Here is an 18,187-nt window from a genome sequence, read left to right on the forward strand (position 1 = left end):
GCGTTGTATGCTAAGAGAGAGCGCAAAATTTAAGAGAGGAGTGACAGCTGGGCACACAGTGAAGGTTGATTTGCGCTCAGCGGCCTCAACTCTACGCTGTCCCTGTATGTATTTCCATTAATTCTGTTTTTTTTGTTTTTTTTGTTCCTTCTTTCTTAGCAAGTACTTTCAAAGAACTCTGTACATTTTAACATAAAATGAAAATAAATTATGTTGAGCCATTCATGTTTTCCTTGAGCTTATTAAAGTTTCTGAATCAAGTTCTACAATTCCATCATCATAATCATCTCAGTCCAGTCCTTTTAGGGACAAAGATGCTTTAATCATGCTTAAAACTATTCACATTTAATTTAAACCATCTTGTGTAAATAGACTATTTTGGGTTACACTTCACTTGAAAGTATCTACGTAAGAGTGACGTCACACTCTCATGAACGTGTCATAAACATAAATAAGGCTTAAACGTTTATGACATAACGCTTCTTTTAGTGTCATTCGGTTGTTGTCATGACAAGATTAGATGAGATTGAACTTTATTGTCATTGTGCAGTGTACAAAGACAGCCAAATGCAGTTTGCGTCCAACCAGAAGTGCAAAAAAAGCAGAAAAGTGCAATGTGATATGTAAGTATAGACAGGTGGTGCACAGACAGGACAATAAATATAGTGCAGTGTTATAAGAGCAGAATAAATATCGCTATGTAATATGAACAATGTATGAACAACATGTACAGATATGTGCAATGTAGCAGTGACATTATACTAGTAAGAATAATATAGATATATGCAGTGTATTAACAATATATATGGATATACTGAATGAACCATATAGACAGATAGGGTTAGAGTTAGGGTTCATGTGTCATGACTGTCATGTCACTCTTATGTAGATACCTTCAAGTAAAGTGTTACCCTATTTTGCATCTGGAATTTTTAATATTTAAGTAGTTAAATAGAGTTTGCACATTAGGTACAGGACAAATTGTTAGTGGTGTCGAGCACTACAAGGGCAATAAAAGAGAGAGTTGTCTTCACACACTTGTCTGCAGACCACAACAATCCGGTGCAACCAATGCAGGACAAAACGGTGTAAAGTAACCAAAAATTGCCAGTGCAACACAGATGTCTTCTTACTTTATAGTTTTATTCTTTAAGGTGCATAACAGTGACTAACGTTTCCATGTAAGGTTACATCTTCATCAGAGTCCAGAGCAACAAGGACTTCATTCTAAGTAGCGTACATTTATTTAAATGTCTGAGCGTTCTTCATAAAGTTACTACTCGTGACTAAATAAGCAATAATCAAAGTGTGAAAATAAACATCTTTAGGTACTCCGCTTAGCAGTGGTGGAAGAAGTATTCAGATCCTTTACTTAAGTAATAGTACTAATACCCCACTGCAGAAGTACTCTGTTGCAAGGAAAAGTCCTGCATTGAAAATGTTGAGAAAAAGTCTGTGTCATCAGTAAAATGTACTCAAAGTATTAAAAGTACTCAATGCAGAAAAATCCTCCCATTTTAGAAAGTGGAAACGATCCAACCGGTTGTGTGATTAATGGTCTAATCATCTCAGCTGGACTTGTAGACTGTTATATTGTTGGCTAGTTTAATTTACAATAAAACATTGTATTTTATAAACTACATGTGTTTTGTGTGCAAACATCTTAATGTGTAAAGTAACTAGTAACTAAAGCTGTAACAGATGAATGTAGCGAAGTAAAAAGTACAATATTTCTCTCTGAAATGTAGCGGAGTAGAAGTAGAAAGTGGCATGAAAAGAAAAGACTCAAGTAAAGTACAAGTAGCTCAAATTTGTACTTAAGTACAGTACTTGAGTAAATGTACTTAGTTACATTCAAACACTGCTGCTTAACCCTCCTGTTGTCCTCGGGTCAAATTTGACCAATTTTCAATAAAGTTTCTCTATCAGAAATTTTGGTTTCTTTTAACCAAATTGTCAAAAAAAAAAATAACGTGGATGGTTCTCTAGAACGCTCTTTACGAGTAAAATAATTAATCAGTTCACTACTTTCAATGAATTTGGGTGTTTTATTCAATTTCATAGCATTTGAAGAAAATAACTGATAAAAGAACATTGAAAAAAGGCGACAAAAATCTTGGATAAAAAGAAGAAGAAAAAAAACGCTAAAAGAAAGAAAAAAATCAGCAAATATCAGAAAAAGTGACAAAAATGTCGGGAAAAAAGATTTCAAAAGTTTTCTCTTTCTCAGTTTCTAAAACGTGAGGATTTGTCTGCATTGAGTAATTTTACTTGGAATACTTAGTACTAAGTACATTTTCCTGTTGATATTTACATACTTTTACTTAAGTAACATTTTTCAATGCAGGACTTTTACTTTTGACAGATATTTTTATGGTATGGTATTAGTACTTTTACTCAAGTAAAAGATCTGAATACTTTTACATTACATTATATTACATGTCATTTAGTTGACGCTTTTATCCAAAGCGATTTACATTTGCTACATATGTCAGAGGTGTGGGAATTGTGGGAAATGTGAGAACCCAGATCTCTCACACCAAAGGCATGTGTCATATCCACTGCGCCATCACCCCCCCCCCCAACATACTTCTCCCACCGCTGGTCTCATGTCACATAACTAACACTGTTCCTGCTTTAGGTTCAAATGGTGTTCCTAATGTAGGAGTCCATCTGTCATGGCGAGAAGCTGAGTGGGAAAATAGTTTTCAGGGGCTTTAAATTCTGCTATTTCTGCCACATTCTTGTTGGAAGTTGAAATTTAAGTGAATATTCAAAATCTGTATTGCTCATTTAAACATCTCAAAATCATCCAGCTGTGCAGAGCTTTTTAGGTTCCCTCACTACTATCAAGGATTGGGATGTCTTCCTGTCTACCTGAGCTTTGTTATGAAGGGCTCAGGGTGCCATTTGTTCTGATAACAGAGTAGGGAAAGACCAGACTTTTCATTTTAAGAAATTCTGTTTTACAAAGCTCCACACAACACTAGTAACGAACTGATACATTTTACCCCATAGTGTCAAAACAGACATGAGGAGAATGGAAGTGTTCCATAATGGATGCCTCCGACGAATATGCCAGATCTTTTGGCCTAATAACATCTCCAACAATGAACTGTACAAGAAAACGGGAAGCCGGAGCATCACCAAGGAGATTACGCACAGACGCATGAGATGGCTAGGACGTGAGGATGGAGCAGGGCGCCATCACAAAAGTCGAGATGGACACCACCTGGCAAAATAAAACCTGGGAGGCCCAAAACCAGCTGGCGCAGAACTGTGACACAAGAGCTGGAGCAGATGAACCCGTCATGGGGAGAGGCCCAACATGCTGGCCAGGGACCCAGTGCAATGGAGAGTGCTCATTGAAGCCTTATGTGCCATAGGGGATGAAGAGGAGTAAGTAAGACCCCATAGTTGGCGAGCATTTACAGCATAATGGACTTTTTGTGGAATTGCTTTGAGCACTTGTGGCCACTAGATGTCCCTGTAGAATGTAAGCATGTCATGTCAAAAAGTATTGATGTGAAAATGAAAGCGTTCTCTCCTCACCCACCTAAATCTTCAACACAATCCAAATGCCCAGTCTTGGCCTCGTTGCATTTCGCTGGGTTGTGAATGATATGGTCTCACGTTGTAATATATTGTAATTGTAACAATACGTAATATTCCTGAACACACAGGGGTCCCATTTGTCAGATCTGCGTAATGTGAAAGCTCAACGTGTTTTTCATTTGGTTACGCCAAGCGTAACCAAATGTTTTCTTCCAAAAACATTTCTTCTAAAACAATGTGGAAACAAACAAAAAAAAAACATCATTTCAGTGAGTCACGGACTTACAGTAACATCTTTCCATTTTGGATGATAATTACTTTGCTTCATCCTGCTAAATAAGGGAGATCCCCACAGAGTATGCATCTGGTGACTGCCCCCAATAATACTAAGAATAGATCAATTGCTATAATAAACGCATAATGTCAGAGTATTATTTGATCCATATACACTCACCTTAAAGATTATTAGGAACACCTGTAAGATTTCTCGTTAATGCAATTATCTAATCAACCAATCACATTGCAGCTGCTTCAATGCATTTAGGGGTGTGGTCCAGGTCTAGACAATCTCCTGAACTCCAAACTGAATGTCAGAATGGGAAAGAAAGGTGATCTAATCAACTTTGAGCGTGGCATGGTTGTTAGTGCCAGACGGGCTGGTCTGAGTATTTCACAATCTGCTCAGTTACTGGGATTTTCACACACAACCATTTCTAGGGTTTACAAAGAATGGTCTGAAAAAGGAGAAACATCCAGGATGCTGTAGTCCTGGGGGGCAAAAATGCCTTGTTGATGCTAGAGGTCAGAGGAGAATGGGCCGACTGATTCCAGCTGATAGAAGATCAACTTTGACTCAAATAACCACTTGTTACAACCGAGGTATGCAGCAAAGCATTTGTGAAGCCACAACACGCACAACCTTGAGGCGGATGGGCTACACCAGCAGAAGACCCCCCCGGGGACCACTCATCTCCACTAAAAATAGGAAAAAGGGGCTACAATTTGCACAAGTGGTGTAATGGTGTGGGGAATGTTTTCTTGGCACACTTTAGGCCCCTTAGTACCAATTGGGCATCGTTTAAATGCCACAGCATTTGCATTGTTCTGACCATGTCCTTCCTTTGATGACCATGTACCCATGATGGGTATATATATATATATATATATACACACTCACCTAAAGGATATATACTGTATATATCTTAGTTTAGTATTTTGTTCTGATGTCGTTCTCAGTGGTGTAGTCTAATGTATTGTAGTGGGTATACTGTACCACATTAAAAAAAATATATACTGTATATATATATTTTTTTCCTGGCTCAGAATGGGCCTTTGTAGGGGGTGGGGGGGGCATATCAAAGTGTGGGGTCTGGGTGGTGTGGGGTCTGGGTGTCCTCCCCCAGGGTTATTTTGAGCGTCAAAGACTTCCATTTCCTGCATTCTGATACACTGTTATGCACCAGTTTATGGTGGGAAAACCTTTATTTAGCCTATATGAGAAGGAAAACAAATATATATCAAATATATAAGGGAATATAAAGCAGTAAGGGGGCTTTCACATCAGGGAAGTCTCTCTGCATGTTCTGCAGTGTCAGTTGAGTTTGGTCTCGCATTACTCAACCCTGTATTTGTGAATACAAATATCTGAAGGAAAGGTTCTGTCACAAAACTATGTTGTTGCGTATCATAGCACATTTTTAGGTGGGTAAATGGAAATCCTGGAGATTTCTTATAGTGGGTACACTGCGTATACCTACACCACTGTCTGGGCTCTTCTGTTCCACTGAGATTTACTTTAAGGGTTGAACTTATTGACACTGAGGGTAGGAGTTCTCACACCTTCACTGTTTGCATGTGTTCATACTTTTTCTCAAGGGTGTGAGCTGCACCTTGAGAGAAGGTGGAACTGCACACTGTGAATTCTTAGACATCTTATTCATGGTTCGCCTCATTTTCATTCCTCCGTGTATTCTGACTGTGAAGCTCATGCAACATACAGGTTGTAGTAAAGATGTTATCACTATTTGCAATGTGTTTTGTATATATATTCAACATACTGTGAAGTTAAAGGTGCCCTGCCACACCTATTTCATTACTTTGTGGTAATGTCTGAAGTTCTACCATGGACTCTGTAACATTTTTTGTGTGGAAAAAATGCCTTGGTTACCTTGTTTCAAGCCATTCTAGCGTGGTATAGAAAGCCTGCAGGACGACTCAGCTTGATTTCTGTCAGTTCTCATTAATATTCAACAAGCTAAGCTGTTTGAATCTGATTGGCTAACACCTAGCCAATGAGAGCCTGGCTATCAGCGTCCTTTACCCAGCGCAACTGGGCGAGCTCATGAATAGTAATGAGCTCAGGCAACACCACGTCAGACTGACCAGCTTTTGTAATTGGCCTGATTTCTCTGCTTATTTCTTTTCAGTGGCTAGAGATGACAGAGGAGGTAACAGTTCATTTTCACATTCACCACATAACACAAACACATATGGACCTAACAGATTTCAAAAAATGCAAGTAAAAACTGGTTTGTGTGGCAGGGCACCTTTAAAGAAAACAGTGGTTTCTACAGAATGTTTTGAAATATAATACTTTTTTAACATGGAAAAGTTGTATAAATTGAATAGAACACAAGGCCCGTGTTTCATTTACATACTGTGTCTTTATATGTTGTCCTCATAGCACACAGTTATATTTAAATAAAAGTGGTGAACGAGAAAAATGCTCTACATATGTTATTGTATCGTGCAGAAATACCGGTAAGTATGACTCCAGCATCAGCATCCCATGGTGTTCTGTGTAATAATCATGTTTGCCTTTGTTAATTCACTTTAACATTGTTGGGGGGGAAAAAAATATAAAATCAGATTTGCTTTGTACATAACAAAGTACATAACATATATTAAAAATAGCAGCATGCAGACAAACTGGGGAATATATTTTTGGGCGCTAAGCATTGCAGAATTATCCTCAGTGAAGTTTTACATAAACTATGTCCCTGTGCTCTATCTATTTGTATGAATGGAGAGGAAATCCACAAGATGAAATCTGATACTGGAAACAAAATGTCAGACTAGCTACATCTCAAAGCCAATCAGCGGGCTGTTTTACTGGTGTTTACTGTAGCTCTCCCTCCATGGTCCAATCAAAGCCAAGTCACGAGCCAACAGCTTCCGTATTGTTGACCAATGATTCTATTAAGTAGGCGGGATTTTATAGTCTCCCCGGATTCTGATTGGTTGGCTGTACTCTCTAGCCTCCCTCACACCAAGAGCTGCTCCACCTAACGGGAAGCAACGACGGCTGCTTAATCTTTCATTGGGAAAAGGGGTGAAAGGCGAGACGAAACCGTCAAAAACAAATTGTCTTCGGTAAGTCACTTGCAATTTATGAATGGCTCAAGTTGCAAGTGGTCATTTTTCAGCCAAAACAGCAACGTTATTTTAAAGTATTTACATCCCCTGTACCGGGTGACAGGGCTTTTCCTGTCATGAGACTGTATGAGGCAGGAGGAGGGACTGATGTAGCATCTTGTATGGAGACAGAGGCCTTCAGCTGCTATATGCAATCAAAACAGCTAGCTAGTTACTTTGTTAAATGTTTTATCGCAGTAATAATTAGACCTATGTGTGTAGCCGCAATGTATTCAGGTTCTTATGGCGCTGAGTTATATCCGGTACGAACTCGATAGCGTCGCCACATTAAATAATGAATATTCCGGTGTCATATTTCCAAGCTAGCTAGTTAACGCTAGCTAACTAAACAAGACAACTTAATGGTACTGCATCAAGTCAAATCCTGATGGGTAGTGGCCTCTCTGTATGGAGACAGCGCTGCGCCAAACCTCTTAAAAAATAAAAAAGACATTTAATGTACATCACTTTTAAATGAACCCATTGCACTTAAAGTCGTTTTATGAATCCACAGGAGCCATTCACTCACGTGTTTCCGTGAAAAGTGTATGTTCATCCCGTGAGTTCTATTTGATCATGTTGAAATCAGTGGTGGAAGTACACAAGTAAAAGTCCTGCATTGAAAATGTTACTTAAGTAAAAGTATGTAAGTATCAGAAGGACAATGTACTTAAAGTGTTAAAAGTAAAAGTAGTCGATGCAGAAGAATCCTCACATTTTAGAAACTGGAAAAGATCCAAACAGTTCTGTCAATCAACTGAGGGTTTAATCTGCTAATCATTTCAGCTGGACCTGTAGGCTGTTATATTGTTGGGTAGTTTAATTATAATAAAACATATTTTATAAACTTTTGTGTGTTTTGTGTGCAGAAATCTTAATGTGCAAAGTAACTAGTAACTAAATCTGTCAGATGAATGTAGTGAGTAAAAAGTACAATATTTCTCTCTGAAATGTAGCGGAGTAGAGGTAGAAAGTGGCCTGAAAACAAAAGACAAGTAAAGGACAAATACCTCAAATTTGTACTTAAAGTGCTCACATTATGCTCATTTTCAGGTTCATAATTGTATTTAGAGGTTATATCAGAATAGGTTTATGTGGTTTAATTTTCAGAAAACACCATATTTTTGTTGTACTGCACATTGCGGCAGCTCCTCTTTTCAGCTCTCTGTTTTAGCTACAGAGTGAGACATCTCACTTCTGTTCCATCTTTGTTGGGAGTCGCACATGCTCAGTAGTTAGGTAAGGACTACTAGCCAGTCAGAAGCAGAGTATGAGGGCGTGTACTGATAGTACCTAGGTAAGGACTACTAGCCAGTCAGAAGCAGAGTATGAGGGCGTACCACGCTAGCAGCTAGGCGAGCATTATAACGTGTGTTACAAAGTGACGTTTGTCTCTGAAGTAAAGGCTGGACTACAACAGAGCTGTTTGGAGCAGTTTGTGAACAGTGTTTTCTGTTGGAGATGGTAAGTCCCTTTGGGGAGACTTTGGGCTTTTTCACTTTGTAAAAAACATGCACAAAAAGATATAGAACACAATAAAGGAAGGGAAAAAGCATAATATGAGTAAATGTTCTCAGTTACATTCCACCACTGGTTGAAATTGTATTCTTTTGAGGGCTGTGGATTTAACGTATAGTGCTTAATTAATCTCTTATACGCTCAAAAAGAAAAAAATGCCTTGCTCTTCAACAAATTAAACAGTGAGCACACAGACCCATTCTCTGCTACTGAAGAAAGCACATTGTGCGCCCAGCGTTTGTGCGTAAAACCTGCTTTTATCCACCAAGAAATGTGTCATGTGAGAGGAGGATGGGCTGTCTTTTCAATAGTGGGCATGAACTTAACTGTTTTTACTTAGTTTTTTCCTCCTTATTCTCGTTACTCTCTCAGCCTCCAGCCAAAATGATCCACAGCCTGTTCCTAATCAACGCCTCAGGGGACATTTTCCTGGAGAAGCACTGGAAGAGCGTGGTCAGCCGCTCTGTGTGTGACTACTTCTTTGAGGCACAGGAACGCGCCACCGAGCCGGAGAACGTCCCACCAGTTATACCCACACCGCATCACTACCTTATCAGTGTGCTCAGGCATCGCATCTACTTTGTTGCAGTCATCCAGAGCGAGGTGCCACCGCTGTTTGTCATCGAGTTCCTTCACAGAGTCGTTGACACGTTCCAGGTTTCTGGCTCCCTTAGCATTTTTTCAGTTCACTTTAATTTCAGTTCAAATGACTCACATCTGACTTTAAATACCCATGTCCTGCCTGTGTTCTTTGTTCTCAGGACTATTTTGGAGTGTGTACAGAGGCTGCTATTAAGGACAATGTGGTAGTGGTCTATGAACTACTGGAGGAGATGCTGGACAACGGCTTCCCGCTGGCCACAGAGTCCAACATCCTCAAAGAGCTCATTAAGCCTCCCACCATCCTCCGCACGATGGTCAACACCATCACAGGTACGACCCACGTACATGTTAGCCACAGGGTCTGTAAAAACTGTCTTTCACTATTTGGCAGGTGGAATGTAACTACAGTTACTCAAGTACTGTTTTGAGTACACATTTAAGGTACTTATACTTTACTTGAGTATTTTCTTGTCATGCCACTTTCTACTTCTACCCTGCTACATTTCAGAGGGAAATATTGTACTTTTTATTCCACTACATTCATCTGTTACAGCTTTAGTTACTTTACAAATTAAGGTTTTTCCACGCAAATGCATGTCGTTTATAAAATACGATGTTCTATTTTAAATTGAGCTACCCGGTACAGAAAAATACTTTGCATGTCTACAACGTGAGACAGGTGCGTCGGAAGGGGGACAAGCAGGTCAAAAGTTGCAAAGAATCTCCCGCACGCTGTCTAACTTGCAAAAAATATATAAAGTTTAATAGTAGGCAACATTTCGGTACTAGACCATCTCCAGGCAAATGCGCAAACCCGTTTCTTTGCAAATTAAACTACCCAACAATATAACAGCCTACAAGTTAATCCTTTCCATAATGTTGTCAGACACTTAGAATATTAATCTGAGCCTGTTAGTGGCAAAACGAGCACTTTTGTGAAGGTAAATACAAGCTGGGAAGTTACCCTATTAACTTACATTGTAGCTTGTTTTGCCGTTGCCAACTGCAGCGATCTCGCTTAATACTGGATCAATGTCTAAGATTGTTGTTCCCATCAGTCATTTAAACACAAAAACATAGGAAAATATACATACATACATACATACACACATGCATGCATACATACATACATACATACATACAGACAGACAGACAGACAGACAGACAGACAGACAGACACACATGTTGGAGATGGTAAGTCCCTTTGGGGTGGACTTTGGGCTTTTTCACTTTGTAAACCTATAACGTGCACAAAAAAGATATATATATATATATATATATATATATATATATATATATATATATATATATATATATAAATATATATATATATAAATATAAATATAAAACACAATAAAGGAAAGGGGAAAAGCCAAAAAGCATAATATGAGCACTTTAAGATAAGGTCACAGATCTACCAAATTACTGTAACACTATAGACTCAGTATCAGCCAGGAGTCTTATGTATTATGGTAGGAGCTATTGCAACAACTGATTTGCGTGCACTGTGTAAATGGGCCTTGTGTAAATGTGCTTGTTATTTTACTTTTGGTTAAATGTCTGTTTTCCAGGCAGCACCAATGTTGGTGAACAGCTCCCTACAGGCCAGCTGTCAGTGGTGCCATGGCGACGCACCGGAGTCAAATACACCAACAACGAGGCCTATTTTGACGTGGTGGAGGAGATCGATGCTATCATCGATAAATCAGGTATTTCTCTGAACAGGCTGCTGGTCAAACGTGTCATTGCTCCATTATTTAGCCATGACTACATTTCTGTTAAGGTTCCAGAGATCACTTAATGGAGAAATGTAATCTTTCCAGTAAAAAAACAAGAAGCTTATAACTAGAAATAAAGCCTGATAAATTATAAAATATTGCAAGATATGGACAATTTTATCATGATAATGTCATTTAATTATATTACTATGCATTAGTTTGCATTCACACGTTTTGTTTGGGAGAAGCCCTTCAGTTTGATTATTGTTGGAGTTTGTCGAGAAAATAGCATAAAATAATGGCTATCAGCAGCCTTACTCAAACTTACTACTTACTTTACTTCACACTGATTTGGTTGTTAATTTCTATGTTTTTTTTTTTGCTTTCTGTCAATGTCTCGCATCAACCTCCAACCCTCCTCGTCAGGCTCCACTATTACAGCAGAAATCCAGGGAGTCATTGATGCCTGTGTCAAACTGACAGGCATGCCCGACCTCACTCTCTCTTTCATGGTGAGTCTCCTCTTTTCCAGAGTTCTACGCCTCGCAAGTCAAATCTAGAAAGTATTACATGTATAGCTGGTATGAGTACTATATGTTCTCAAAGAGGTAAAGAGCCCCCACAGGACTCCACTGATAGCGTTTTCTATCATGTTATTTTTTTGCTTTTCTCCAAAATGCTTTGGAAAGGGTTTGACTTTGTACAATAAGTCAACATTGTTCAAACAGTTGGAAATACAAAAGCCATCAGCAAAAGCAATGAAAGGATCTTTGCAGTATGAGTTTGCACGTTTAAAAAAAAAAAAATGTACATGCCCCCAAACCAACCTGGCCCACCGCCTCTCTTTCCCAGAATCCTCGTCTGCTGGATGATGTCAGCTTCCACCCGTGTGTTCGGTTCAAGCGCTGGGAAGCTGAGCGGATCCTCTCCTTCATCCCCCCCGATGGAAACTTCCGGTTGCTCTCCTACCACGTCAGCTCTCAGAAGTCAGTGTTTTTCCATTCAGTTCAATCTGTTTGTGGCATGAAGTTGAAACACCTCTAAGCATATTATCCATGTTTTTGTTTTTTTCAATAGTTGCGAATATACAGTATGTGTTCTGTCTGAAGGATATTATCTCAATCAGTGTACTAATTCAACGAAAAAGATACTTCAACAATAACTACGTTCTTTAAAAAAACTTAAATCCCGCTACTAGGGCAAATACCTCGATATCAATAATGCAATGATATTGGAGTGTTGACTATTGGTGCTTTCACAAAATATTTACACTGAGATTTTAGATAAATAATCATCAGTAATGTGGATATAATGACTAAGTGGGTAAAGGCAAATAATTGAACAGTTACAACAGTCTGGTAAGTTCCGAAAATGACATCACTTTACTGTAATGCAGCCTTTAAAACCCAGAAAAGGTAACCAATTCCAAAGAGAAGATGCAGAGTGGAAAGGCCCCCGGTCCACATGGTATCCCAATCGAGTTTTATAGGTAATTCTCTTCCAAATTAGCATCCATTCCACTTGAAATGTTTGAGTATTCGCTGAAACAAGAGACCTTCCCTCAAACACTTACCGAAGCATCCATTAAGCTTTTACGTAAGCGTGGTAAAGACCCAGTGGAATGTAGTCCACGCAGGTCTATCTCAATCTTAGGCTGGCTCCACACCGGCTGCGTGGCATTTCTGTTGCGTGTCAGTTGCGTAGCGGCTGCGTGGATTTAAATTTCACACCGTTGATTGGCAGAATAAAACCTGGAACCTGGAAAGATTTTAGTGCCCTTTCTTATAAGTTCATAGCCTGGCTCTGACCTCCTACGTAATTCCGTTCAACTTTCATTTTCCTTCAGTACTCCGTCTGGGTTTGCGGTATATTCTTGGGTTTTCTCCGGTCAAATTTTAACCGGTCCAATCGGTGAACAGAGGGAGTGGATGAGAACGATGACGTTGAGATTCGGTAGAGGGTTCCGTAAGAAAGATGCGAGCGAAGCCATTCGGTCCGTTGTTGAAACGCTGCCGAATATCCAGAAGTTAAAGCCCGAGCAAGACCAATCTTTGCTGAGTTGTGTTGGTGGCCATGATGTTGTGGCCCTCCTCCCCACGGGGGTTCGGGAAAAGTTGGACTTTTTCAGCTCGCTCCGTTAGTGGTGAAGGAGTTGGATAAGGCGAACGCTAGCGATGCTAAGTCGACGTCACGACCAAGCGTTAGCGATTGGTTATGGCAGATCCAATAGTTTTAAACTTCAACAGAGTACCCGCCTTCAAGGAAGTTAACACTTGTCAATGGAGAGCAGCCGGACTCTCTGTACAAATGAAATTTACCAGAGTCTGCTAGGACCAGGCTAATAAGTTTAAGCTAGTGCATCAAAACTATTTAGCCAGATCCAGGAATGCGTTCGAAAACTGAGCTCAATGTTTTCACAATCACAGCCAAAGACGGGGTTGGATATCATTTAGCAATTTCCACATATCCAAAAGGGTCTAATTTCCCTACCTGCTTGATATCATTATGTCCCCTAGAAATACGTCACTGGATATAATTCAGGCAAATTTGGCAGAAGAACTAGGGTTCGAGATACCTGAGGAGAGCTGGGACAGTGCCTTGGATATTTTTGCCATGCAAGGCAGCTTTATTTGTATAGAACATTTCAGCAACAAGGCAATTCAAAGTGCTTTACATAAAACAAAGAGCAGTTCAAAACAATAAAAAAAATATAAAAAGAGATAAAATACAAGAATAAAAGTTACAGTGCAGTATAAGAAATTAACAATTATTTAAAGAAAGGCAGCATCAAAAAGAAAGGTCTTCAGCCTTGATTTAAAAGAACTGAGAGTTGCCGTGGACCTGCAGTTTTCTGGGAGTTTGTAGTGATGCATGTAGTTGCTTTAACCTCAATTGTCCTTTATCCATTCAGCGTGGGTATGGATGGGAAACTTGATGTGAGGAAGGGGAATAAAAGGAAAGACAAAACATCAGTCTATATTGTTCTGCTGATTTCTACGGAGGCAAGGTGGGGGAAAAAAAAGTTGTTAAGGGCATTGTTGCCTAAAACTGAAGTTTATAAAGTCAGGTTTTGGCCAGTGGAGAATTATATATAAAAAGAAGAATTCAGTAACAACATTTACAGAGAAAATGATTCCACTGGCTCATATGACTCTTGATTCCTGTTGTACACTGGTCTGCTTCTTCTACAGCCTGGTGGCCATCCCAGTGTACATCAAGCACAACATCACCTTCCGAGAGGGAAGCTCGCAGGGACGTTTTGACTTGACTCTGGGACCCAAACAGACCATGGGCAAGGCCGTGGAGGCGGTCCTAGTCAGCAGCCAGCTGCCCCGTGGCGTCCTGAATGCCAACCTCAACCCCTCCCAGGGAACATACACCTTTGACCCAGTCACAAAGGTACTTAGAAACAGTGTATTTGCGTGTTTATAAACCTTAAAGTGCTCATATTATGCTTTTTGGCTTTTCCCCTTTCCTTGTGTTATATATCTTTTTTTTTTTGTGCACGTTATAGGTTTACAAAGTGAAAAAGCTCAAAGTCCACCCCAAAGGGACTTACCATCTCCAACAGAAAACACTGTTCACAAACTGCTCCAAACAGCTCTATTGTAGTCCAGCCTTTACTTCAGAGACAAACATGGTCACTTTGGAACACACGTTATAATGCTCGCCTAGCTGCTAGCGTGGCACGCCCTCATACTCTGCTTCTGACTGGCTAGTAGTCCTTACCTAGCTACTGAGCATGTGCGACTCCCAACAAAGATGGTACAGAAGTGAGATGCCTCACTCTGTAGCTAAAACAGAGAGCTCAACACAGGGTGAAAAGAGGAGCTGCAGTAATGTGCAGAACTACAAAAATATGGTGTTTTTTGAAAATTAAACCATGTAAACCTATTCTGATATAACCTCTAAATAAAAGTCTGAACCTGAAAATGAGCATAATATGAACACTTTAAAGTAAGAAGAAGAGAAGTGTGCATGAAAAATAATGTGAAGAGGTCTCAAAAAGCCTAAATTATGTTAATGTCCACCAACCCTCTCCAGGATCAAAGAGGCCACCATTTGTTTTGGTGTGACCTTTTTTTTTTCCTCCAAGTGGCAGTGATCTCATATTGCCATCTTAATGTTGTGTGTTTTTTTTGGGGCTAGATGTTGAGCTGGGATGTTGGAAAGATCAACCCACAGAAGCTTCCCAGCCTGAAAGGCACCATGAGCCTGCAGGCCGGGGCCTCCAAACCTGACGAGAACCCCACCATCAACATCCAGTTAAAGATCCAACAGATGGCCATCTCAGGTACACACACACACACACACACACACACACACACACACACACACACACACACACACACATCCTCACGCAGTCATGATTGCATCATTCCAGGAATTCCTTGATTTCTAGTTTTTCATTATTGAGATTCTCTGTTAACACCTAGCTTACATTCCACACTAAACTCTCCCAGGCTGTTATAGTAAATTAGATCCATATTTTAATCATTAACTAATGGATATCATTTCCACTCTATATTTTGCATTGAGAATAATTTGCCCTCAACCCCCACACATTTGAGAGAAGCTTTTCATCACATAGCCTGCTCAGCTGATAACCACCTGACTGTCACATTCTGTGAGCACATTGGCACACTGGCCACTAGATGGTGCCACATGCAATAAATACACCAACTCCCATGACTGTACTCTATAAGCACATTTTGATACACAGAAGTAGGGCTGCACAATTAATCGCTATTTTAAAGAAATCGCAATATGAACTACTGCTATATCCAAATCACAGGGGCGGAGGGGATATCGCAAGGGGGGGAGCGCAATGTTTGTTAAAGGCATAACATGTGTCAAACACTTCTGAATTAAGTATTGTGGTGCTCCAGCCTACAAATTGTATCCTACAGACTAAAGAAAAAAATCTTTGTTTTGTATAGATCCTTGAAAAAAAATCACATTTATAATCATTTAAATGGTTTAAATTTAATATTTTCTAGGAAAATAAAAATAATGATACAAAAATAAAATTCCCTCCCAATATCGTGGATCACATCGCAATCGTAATATCAGTCAAAAATAATCGCAATTAGATATTTTCCTCACATCGTGCAGCCCTACACCTAAGTACTCATTTTATTCATTGTTGTTAACTGAATGTATTCACATGTATTATTATATGGTTTTTGCTTTAATGTTAATCTTCATAGAGTGATGTGACTTAGTTAGCATAGACATACTTTCTAGCATTTTATTATTCTATACAGGATTTCAGGTAATATTCAAAGCAGTATATCTTAAAATGCATTTCTAAGAATGAGTTAGTTCATTTCACAACACGGAAGGCAGTATGACTACTAGCATGCATTTAGTATAGTATTCTGTGTTTTCTTTTAAAAACTACAATTTAGGAATGTGCAGGTGTGATTAGTTTGTGCCTTTTCATGTATTGCCATTGAATTTGAGTCACAGTGCTAATCATCCTATTTTTCAACAAATGCAAAGACTCTTCGTCACTCGTCATTTAGATGGAAAAAGATTCCCTCCACATCATCTCGGACTCCCCGAGGTCCAAAAAGTGCCTCAGAACACACCGACGCGACGCCGACTTGAGCGTATGTTCTGCGCGTGTGCGAGACGTAATACAAAAATTGAAAACCGGAAATGACGAACGCGTTCACGTGGGTAATAATGGCGGCTTGTTCGAAATACGATCTCGTATTTTACGAAAATGGTTCACTGAAACGTGTTTCTGAAAACATTTTAAGCGAGAAATAGGCCATGCGGTTGCTGACTCTGTCTTCATTTCAGATCGACAAAGGTCAGTTTAAAAGATTTTCGTCAGATTTTGAGAGGTGTTCGTCACTCATCCCGCTCACCATTTCTGAGTTAGCACTCCACCAATCAGATTGGTCATTGAGTCCGACTGCCCGCCCTTCGACCCAGCAAGTCAGGTCGGCCAAAATGAAGGCCGACGGACGACGGCACGGAACACACCGAACAGACTCGAGTCACCGACCTCGCCAGACTGTCCGACGGCCGATTATCGGGTTGGTGTGTCCGGGCCTTATCTTTTTAGGACAAAAAGGATGCTTTGCGCTATAATGGTAATACTGAGCTGAGAGTGGATATAAAGTGAGGCGGTGTAGAAACCTAATGCTGACGTCTCTGTAGTTGTCGTAGCCTAATCAAATCTGTATGGAAGGTCACCATAAATCAGCCGCCCACCATCCTCAAACATTCAAGCCAGATTTGTTTCAGTGTTGTACCAGTGTTTGCTCTTGTCCAGTGACACATCAGACTTGTTTGTATTGAGAAATTTAAATTGAAAGAAAAACTGTATTTTTGTCCTGCAACAGGGCTGAAGGTGAATCGACTGGACATGTACGGTGAGAAGTATAAACCTTTCAAAGGCATCAAATACATGACGAAGGCTGGCAAGTTCCAGGTGCGGACATAAAGACTACTGCTCTGTGACGACTGGACCAAACCACCACGACACTGATGGGTGCTGTGATGGGGGAAAAAAGGGGAGTTGGTACATTCCCTGTGTACAGTATATGCATTTCAGGATTTAACAAATTTGGCGGCTCCATGTAGCAGTTAAGAATGGACCATTGCACATAAAATACCCTCTGTTGAAGTAAAAGCGTCAAATGTCCAGCAACCTGGTCAGAGCTTTGAGTCTAAAGAGTTTGAACCAAGAGTAATAGTGGTGCGCTCCATTTGAAGTCGGAAGTTCCAAGTCGGAAATTTTGACTGTAACGTCCCCCTGAAGTCGGATTTCCGAGTCGGAAAGTCTGAGAACCTCACAGTACCCCAACCTCAAAATCCAACATGGCTGCTCTGTGCATCAACGGTTAATAAGCTCTTCTGTCTTATTTGTGACTCACTAAATCAGTCGTACACACAGTAGGCTACTGTCCATTTTCTATTTGTGGACATGTTGTTACTCTGTCCGTATGCACAAAAAACAGCGTAATGCGTTATCAACGGCTAACCTGGCTAGAGCAAAAACAAAACGGTTATTCCGACTCGTTTTTACTGGAACGCGGTCAACATCGGGTGTGACGTCATTCCCAGCTCTGACTTCCGACGTAAATGGAACGCACCATAAAGCATTTCCATCTCTGTCCAAGCTCAACCGAGGCCCAACCCAACCCATCTCAACTTATATTTCTCTTTGGCTGTGCTGCTGACAGCATTTTTCACCAATCATCATTCGGTCTCAATATTCAGCCCAAACCAAACCCAAGCAGTTACGTGAGAAGTTTGTGCAAGTTTAAGTTAATACAGGCTTCATCAAGTTGAGTAATTGATTGTCCATGGCATGTTTGTCACCCAAACAAGATATATTAGATATTGGAACAATGGTATAT

The 18,187-nt window shown here is 40.0% G+C and overlaps 1 protein-coding gene across 1 annotated transcript; it reads left to right on the top strand.

The window, feature by feature from the left end:
• The first annotated feature begins 6,818 nt into the window (after positions 1-6,818).
• ap3m2 (adaptor related protein complex 3 subunit mu 2) lies at positions 6,819-17,349 on the top strand. Its single transcript, XM_039803943.1, has 9 exons — positions 6,819-6,927; positions 8,860-9,144; positions 9,249-9,420; positions 10,662-10,799; positions 11,235-11,320; positions 11,661-11,794; positions 14,000-14,207; positions 14,958-15,102; positions 17,168-17,349. Exons 2-9 carry the CDS (start codon positions 8,872-8,874, stop codon positions 17,266-17,268), a joined length of 1,257 nt encoding a protein of 418 aa, XP_039659877.1. The 5' UTR covers positions 6,819-6,927; positions 8,860-8,871; the 3' UTR covers positions 17,269-17,349.
• Positions 17,350-18,187: the final 838 nt, after the last annotated feature.

Source organism: Perca fluviatilis, chromosome 6 (assembly GCF_010015445.1).
Source record: "Perca fluviatilis chromosome 6, GENO_Pfluv_1.0, whole genome shotgun sequence".
Taxonomy (NCBI): Eukaryota; Metazoa; Chordata; class Actinopteri; order Perciformes; family Percidae; genus Perca; species Perca fluviatilis.